This window comes from Geotrypetes seraphini, chromosome 2 (genome assembly GCF_902459505.1).
Source record: "Geotrypetes seraphini chromosome 2, aGeoSer1.1, whole genome shotgun sequence".
Lineage (NCBI taxonomy): Eukaryota > Metazoa > Chordata > Amphibia > Gymnophiona > Dermophiidae > Geotrypetes > Geotrypetes seraphini.
In genome coordinates, this window is record NC_047085.1 from 58,595,736 (window position 1) to 58,603,898 (window position 8,163).

Genomic DNA, 8,163 nt, shown 5'->3' on the forward strand with positions numbered 1-8,163 from the left:
AGATCATACAGACTCAATTGGCACCCATGGTCGTCATAGGCCTCTATAACACTTTTTTACAGTTTTCATATATATAAATATAGATATTTTAGGTATCAAAATGTACTCATCTTTCATCTACGCGGGTGGGGGTAGGCACTCCGACAAAAAAAAATAAAAATAAAAAATACCCCCACCCGCATAGATGAAAGATGAGTACATTTTGATACCTAAAATATCTATATTTATATATATGAAAACTGTAAAAAAGTGTTATAGAGGCCTATGACGACCATGGGTGCCAATTGAGTCTGTATGATCTTTAAAGCTTATAGACATACAGTATGGTACTTCTGAGGTCTGTTAGCCTGAAAAATTATTAAATGCTTTAACACTCCTTTTACCTAAGGAGGTCTGAAATACTCGAGCCTGATAGTGGTGACTGTAATGGCAGTTGTCCAGGGAAATCTGTGCTTATGACTGCTTGTGCTGTTCTAACTATGGAAGAATGACAATCGAAAAAGAAAACGCTTCATATGATTTGTGACGTTGCTGTTTTCTTTCCCCCCCCCCCCTTCAGGTTGGTGGTTTGATGCTTGTGGGCCTTCTAATCTCAACGGGATGTACTATTCCGCAGGGCATAACCATGGGAAACTGAATGGAATAAAATGGCACTATTTCAAAGGTCCAAGCTATTCTTTACGCGCCACCACGATGATGATCCGGGCTTTGGACTATTGAAGGCACCCACGAAATGGGACGCATTCCAAAACTGCAATACCACGGCCATATGGAAGAACTTTAGTGACTCTCGGAAGCAAGCAGCTGTGACTTATTGACGGGAAACGATGACTCGCAGTAATGCTTCACACACGAAGTCACCTCTTAAGTTGCTGAATTCCGAAAAGTTGGGTTGGGTTGAAATTGGCAAGTTTGATTTTGGAATGGAAGACAGTGAACTTTGATTACTATAATTATCATTTGATTTCTTTGAAACAGATGTATATGGTAACGGAGCTACAAAAGGTGTATAGCATTATACTTGAAGAAATGATTATAAGTATGGACACTCCTACAATAATCACATTTGAGAAATATGCACAGTAGAGGAATGATACGGTGCATCTGTGGAAAATCATCACCGGTAAACCCAGTAACTAGAAGGAAATATCCAAGATCATTTCACAATGTCACCTTCCCTAATTAACTGACAGGGCACTGAGAGATCTCTAAGCCCCAGATTAAATGATGCCACTTGGTTTGCTAAACTTTATTCCAATAGACATGGAGTAGGAGAAAAATCTTAGCTTTCCAGGTCCATAAGGTGTAATTATTCTAACTGATGTCCTCTTCCTGAAGGAAAACAATTCATATACGCATTCTAAATAAGAGCATATGAAAAATCAAAGCAGAAGAACAATGCCTTCACTTTCCATACAGCTGATGGTAGAAGGCATGGTTAGATAATCGCATTAATCCAAGTAATCCTTCAGCTAAGATTAATGGGCAAGTGATACTGGTGCTTCTCCCCGCTGTAGCTTGTGCCTGCATTATAATATTTGGAATGTCAAAATGAAAAAATCAGGAGGATATGTGAAATATAATCCTGAAGCATTATGTTATTTTGGTAACTTAATTGCATGTCATATTTTGTTTTGAAAGTATACAGAACAGACTTATTTTTGCATTTATTGAACCAAAGTAAACACATAGCTTAACTGGATGGGTTCATTTGTATCTCTGCATGTACAAACTGAAATGTGCGACTTGAACTATTGAAAGTTTTCTTTCTATTCAGGCTATTCCTTCTTCACAATCTTGTATCATCTTAACAGCTAGAATTATTAACGTGCATTATAATATCCGTGTGCTATGCCATTAGCCTGTGTTATTTTACGGCAGGCCCTGTTTTATTCAATACGCGTTAAGCTTTTAGGGCGAAAGTCTATAAAAATTTGACACCGTAAAACATTGGTGCAGAAGAAAACAGCACTCATTTACACCAACTGAAATATGCCTGAATTAGGTGCAGTGGTTAGAGCGACAGCCTCGGCACCCTGAGGTTGTGGGTTCGAATCCCACGCTGCTCCTTGTGACCCTGGGCAAATCACTTAATCCCCATTGCCCCAAGTACATTAGAGTGGGAACCCACTGGGACAGTTAGAGAAAAATGCTTGAATCTCTGAATAATTTGTAATCCGCATAGAATTGTAGGATATGTGGAATATAAATTATTCAAACAAACACTATAAGCATAAATTCAAGGAATGCTCCCGATCTGTCCATATCCCTCCTATTTCTGCGCATAGCATAAACCCCCCTCCTTTGCAAAGCCTTTAGAATTCCTATGAGCATCCGAGCTTTTTCCACGGCGACCGGTGCTAAAAATGCTTTGAAAAAAGGTGTGGAAAATAACCTAAAAATTCATTTCTATACTGCAATACCATTAAGTTCTATGTGGTTTATAAAAATAGAGTGAGCAAACAATTGAATAAAATCACCACCAATAACTGCTCTTCTAAGATGCCAACTACAAACAATCCAAAATACAGCTCTGAGACTCATCTACTCATTGAGGAAACACGACCGTATTTCAGAAGCATACATCAACTCACATTGGCTACCAATCCAAGAAAAAAATACGATTTAAATTCTACTGTATGTTATTTAAAGCCTTAAACGGAGACAGCCCAACCTACCTGAACAACCGCCTCATCCAAACCACCTCAGTCAGACATAGAAAAACACCCCCCCCATTCACACACCCCTCGATCAAAGAAGTAAAACGGAAAAAAACTATACGATGGCCTCCTAGATAAACAAATCTCCAATCTACTGATAACGACACCAGACTACAAGACGTTCAGAAAAGAAATAAAAACTACACTCTTCAAGAAATTCCTGAAACAGCCCAAACTTATCGTCCTTCCCCCCCTCCCTCTTCCCGCCACACAGAAACTACATAACCTACTCTTTACCTCTCCAGAAAGGACAAAAGTTCTTCCATTGTAACCCTTTGTTTTTTATTTCTTTTGTAATCCGCCTTGAACTGCAAGGTAATGGCGGAATAGAAATCTTTAATGTAATGTAATGTAATTATCGGCAGTAATTGTCTCATGATTCCATTAAATTGGGCATGCAAATTGGGCACACACCCAGATTTGCACATACAATTTTTAGCAAGAAAATTTGGGGGTTATTATGAGCGCACAGCAACGCGTAAATGTATTTCTGCTGCTTGACACTTAGAACGCACAAATTCCCATGTTAGCTTTGAGAGTGCACTTGGGCAAGGAATGGTAGGGGCTTCACCTTGTAATTAACACTTGGCAACCCTTGGATTCTACATATGGGGCCTGATTCTCTTTAGGATGCTGATCTCGACGGACGCCTAAGAGGTGGCTATCGATTGCAAGTCAATCACGCATCAACGTCCTACCTGTGTCTGCATTATAAGAACATTAGAATAGCCTTACTGGATCAGACCAATAGCCCATCGAGCCCAGTAGCCCGTTCTCACGGTAGCCAATCCAGGTCACTAATACCTGGCCAAAACCCAAGGAGTAGCAACATTCCATGCTACTAATCCAGGGTTAGCAGCGGCTTCCCCCGCGTCTTTCTCAATAACAGACTATGGACTTTTCCTCCAGGAACTTGTCTAAACCTTTCTTAAAACCAGCTACACCATCTGCTCTTACCACGACCTCTGGCGATGCGTTCCAGAGCTTAATGATTCTCTGAGTGAAAAAATATTTCCTCCTATTGGTTTTAAAAGTATTTCCCTGTAACTTCGAGTGTCCCCTAGTCTTTGCAATTTTTGACGGAGTGAACATACGCATTAAATGTAAGCCATCATTTTGCAGGCCTCATTTAAGGCATCTGTCTTGCGCATACGAAGACATGTAGGGGCGATTATGCACACCCAAGGCCACTTTGGGGCAAAACCACACCCTATCTTTGGTATGTTGAAGCGTTCCTATACATCTTTGTAGATGTATGACACACGCCTACATTACAGGCGTCCTTCCCCCTTTTTTTAAAACATGCATCCTGATTGGCTGAGAGATGGTGCTAGGATGACTACCGCCGCCTACTTTTGGGATCCGCATTTGCAGAATCAAGCCCATGGTATCTAGATTTGCATTCCAAAATGTGGATATGTTCCTGGATGCTAACAACCAATTCTTGAGGTTAATTGGCACTCATTGGAATTTGCATGCACATCTGGCTGCATTCTATTCTGTACAGTAGGGCACCTAACTCCCATAGCGTGTATCGGAAAAGGAGGCCATGGCCATGGGAGGGGTATGGGCGTGTCAGGGGCATTCTGAAAAATGATGTACTTTGTTTCAGAATACTGCTTCAGCATGCCTAACCTGGGCACTAGCATTTATGCCAGGTTTCAGCAGGTGCAAGTCTGGCACCCAAAGTTTAGGCACAGCAATCAGCACTAAGTGTGATTGTTTTAAGGGCATGCACTTTTAATAGAATGGCGATCAATGCTGTTCTTTTTTTTGGGTGCCCATTTTTCAGTGCAGTTTAACCCTTTAATTGACAGATGGTGAGATGGCTGCTTTACGTAACTTGATGCCGAACGAGAGCGACAGTGCCAAGTAACAGGCATTTGGAGATGCAGATCTCCCATAAGAGCCATGGGAAACACATCTTGCTTCTGAGCAACAATGCCAAATAAAGGGTTAAGGACACCCCCCCCCCCCCCCCCACATACACACACACACACACACACACAAGCCAGTACTCAGCCTGCAGTAGTCACCTTTGAAAAAAGAAATGCTGGCCTCCATAGGAGTTCAAGAGTGAAACAAACAGAAGAAGCAATCCACCTCAGGCCAATCGCAGAAGCAAACAGCAGGGGTTGACAGAAATTTGCCAAACCACTGGTGTTTCTTCAGAAAGCTTTATTGTAACATCAACATAAAAGTCTTTTAAGTTGATCTTGCAATAAGGTCTTCTGAAGAAACATCACCAGTTTGGCTGTTTTCCCCTCAACTCCGCTGTTATTTGCTCCATAGGATTTGGCACTTGGCCATATACACATGCCGGACATATGAGGCTAAATCATCTGCCTACCACTATCCAGGTCATAGCAATATTTACACCGGTAGCTGGTTCATTTCCCAGATATGGTCAAGACATCCCCCACCCCTTTTATGAAGTCAGGTTAGGGTTTTTATCGCCGGTCACTGCGGTAAAAGCTCCGACACTCATAAGAATTTTATGAGTGCCGGAGCTGTTACCGCCGCAGCCTGCGATAAAAAACCCTAATGCGGCTTCATAAAAAAATGGGGGAGGGGGATGTTTTCCTTTTATCTGGATAGTTACCTACTTAGCTAACTGAATATTGTCTAAAAATCAGCACCCAAAAATAGCGCGTAGTGTTATTCTATATATAGCATGTAAAGTTAGATGCTGGGAGTCATGCTTAACTGTAGGCACAGCTAGTTACACCAGCCAAAGCAGTGTTTCTCAACTCGGTCCTGGAGTACCCCCTTGTCAGTCAGATTTTCAGGATATCCACAATGAATAGGCATAAACTTGATTTGAATACACTGCCTCCATTATATGCAAATTTCTTTCATGCATATTCATTGTGGATATCCTAAAAATCTGACCTGTAAGGGGGTACTCCAGGACCGTTTTGAGAAACACTGAGCTAAAGCATAGTATAAATCCTTGCACCTATATTAAGTGTGGATCCCCTCTTAGTTTATAACGGCACGTGTAATTTGCAAGAATGCGCCAGATCTGACCATGACCCTCCCGTGGCAATGCCCCCTTTTCAGAACCACACGTAAAATTTACATGCAGATTCAGCACCTGAAAATACACATGCAAATTTTAATTCCAATTAGCGCCGATAATTACTTGTTAAGATTCCAATTATCAGTACTAATTGGCTCATCATATAATTAAATTGCATGCACAAATTAGGAGTGCATCCAAATTTGCATGTGCAATTCATAGTGCTTTTTAAAGAATTAAACTGTTATTGGGTAACAGTACCTGGATAAGGCAAAGGCAGCATGAACAGATATTTAGTGGCATTGTCCATGGCAGATAACACAGAGCATTTAGCACCACCTAAACAAGTGATTTTAAAATACATCAGTATTACCTGAAGTTCAATTAGCATGCATTAATTGTATTTTCTCCATGCTAATTGCATCGGCAGATGCTGAAAATGCCCCAAACAGTTAACACAGTAATAAGTTTAAAAACATAACAACATAAGAAAAGCCATACTGAGTTAGACCAAGTTCCATCAAGCCCAGCATCTTCTCTTAGAGGCTAATCCAGACCACACGATCCTAAAAAGTAGTTTTATTCCTCGTACATCATTTCCAGAGATGAGCAATGGCTCTGCCAAGTCTTTCTGGATAATAATTTTTATGTACTTTTCCTCCAGGAACTTGTCCAACCCTCTTTTAAATCCTACTATATTTTAGTTGCCATGACTACATACTCTGTCAACAGATTCCACAGCTTAGGGCTCCTTTTACGAAGCCGCGTTAGCGGCTTTATTGCAAGCAACTTTTTAGCGCACGCTAACCCCCACGCTAGCTGAAAAACTACCACCTGCTCAAGAGGGGGCAGCAGTGGCTAGTGCGGCTGGCAAATTAGCACACGCTATTATGTGCGTTAAACCGCTAATGCGAATGCGTAAAAAGAGCCCTTAATTATGAGCTTACAAGATCATGAAGGCCATAGAGAAGGTGGAAAGGGACAGATTCTTCAGCCTATTGGGAACTACAAGAACAAGGGGGCACTCGGAAAAATTGAAAGGGGACAGGTTTAGAACCAATGCTAGGAAATTTTTCTTCACTCAGAGGGTGGTGGACACCTGGAATGCGCTTCCAGAGGATGTAATAGGACAGAATACATTAAGAGGATTCAAAGAGGGATTGGACAAGTTCCTGAAGGATACGGGGATTGAAGGATATAGATAAGAGACAGAGATAGGATGATGAAAGGGTATTGAAAGGTTTTAGACAAAGGATACTTACAGGTCATGGACCTGATGGGCCGCCACGTGAGCGGACTGCTGGGCGCGATGGACCCCCTGGTCTGACCCAGCGGAGGCAACTTCTTATGTTCTTATGTCATCTAGAAACTTTTCCTCCCTAGAATATCCTGATGGGATATTTTTCCAATCAATACTGGGATCATTGAAACCTCCAAACTAACTAAGGATAGGGACACAAACAATCACCACTGAGTTAAATGATCATTGAAACCTCCCATTATTAGTAGAGAAGTTGGAACTACTCTGTTTAGGGAAGTGATGAATGAGGGGAAATGTGATAGGGGTCTATAAAATCCTGGGTAGAAACAAATAGATATTTTACTTTTTCAAAAAAAATACAAAGACCAGGAGACATACCACTAAGGGTATATTTACTAAGTTGTGGTAGAAAGTAGCCTAACACCGAGTGTCTCCTAGTCTTTGTAATTTTTGACGGAGTGAAAATTCGATCCACTTGTACCCATTCTACTCCACTCAAGATTTTGTAGACTTCAATCATATCTCCTCTCAACCTTCTCTTTTCAAAGCTGAAGAACCCTTACCTTTTTAGTCTTTCCTCATACGAGAGGAGTCCCATCCCCTTTATCATCTTGGCCATTCTTCTTCGAACCTTTTCTAGTGCCGCTATATCTTTCTTGAGATAAGGAGACCAGAGTTTGCCTGTTTCTGCACATTAAACTGTGTGCTACTGTATTTTCCAGATTTTTTTCCCCTCAGAAGACATGACATGGGCAAAGAGTGGGTATGGAAGTATTAGCCAGCTAGCATGTTAACACTTTATCTCTCAGCAGGTGCCATGCACATTGAACAATAGTACATGGCTTGCAATAACGGGACTGTCCCCAAAAGTAGCTGTTTAAAATTTGCAGTTACTATGCAATAAAATTTGATCCAACTTGTTTTGATAAAATTTCTACTCTTATATCATACTACCCCATTTGTTGTCTTTCTTCTACCAGGTCCTCGAGATGCCTGTTATATCTGATTCTTATTTGCTACTATTAGACTTGTGGCATTCTAATACAGGCGATTTAGAGCATGTTTATCTGTATTTATAACCCTCATAGCAGTTAACAGGGTTAATTTGGAATCATTTATCTCTGTCTGTTCTTTATTTAAATACTGCTCCTGGACTGCTT

At 41.0% G+C, this 8,163-nt stretch overlaps 1 protein-coding gene across 5 annotated transcripts in view; it reads left to right on the top strand.

Moving 5' to 3' along the window:
- ANGPT1 (angiopoietin 1) overlaps positions 1-2,098 on the top strand; it is a 493,112-nt gene extending 491,014 nt beyond the window's left edge. For 4 of the 5 annotated variants that reach the window (XM_033934816.1, XM_033934815.1, XM_033934819.1 and 1 more), the window contains one exon: positions 560-2,098. In XM_033934816.1, coding sequence (XP_033790707.1) covers positions 560-720 — 161 coding nt within the window. In that variant the 3' untranslated portion in view covers positions 721-2,098. The remainder of the gene's footprint in view (positions 1-559) is intronic. The other variant, XM_033934817.1, reaches the window with a different exon arrangement.
- The last annotated feature ends 6,065 nt before the right edge of the window (positions 2,099-8,163 follow it).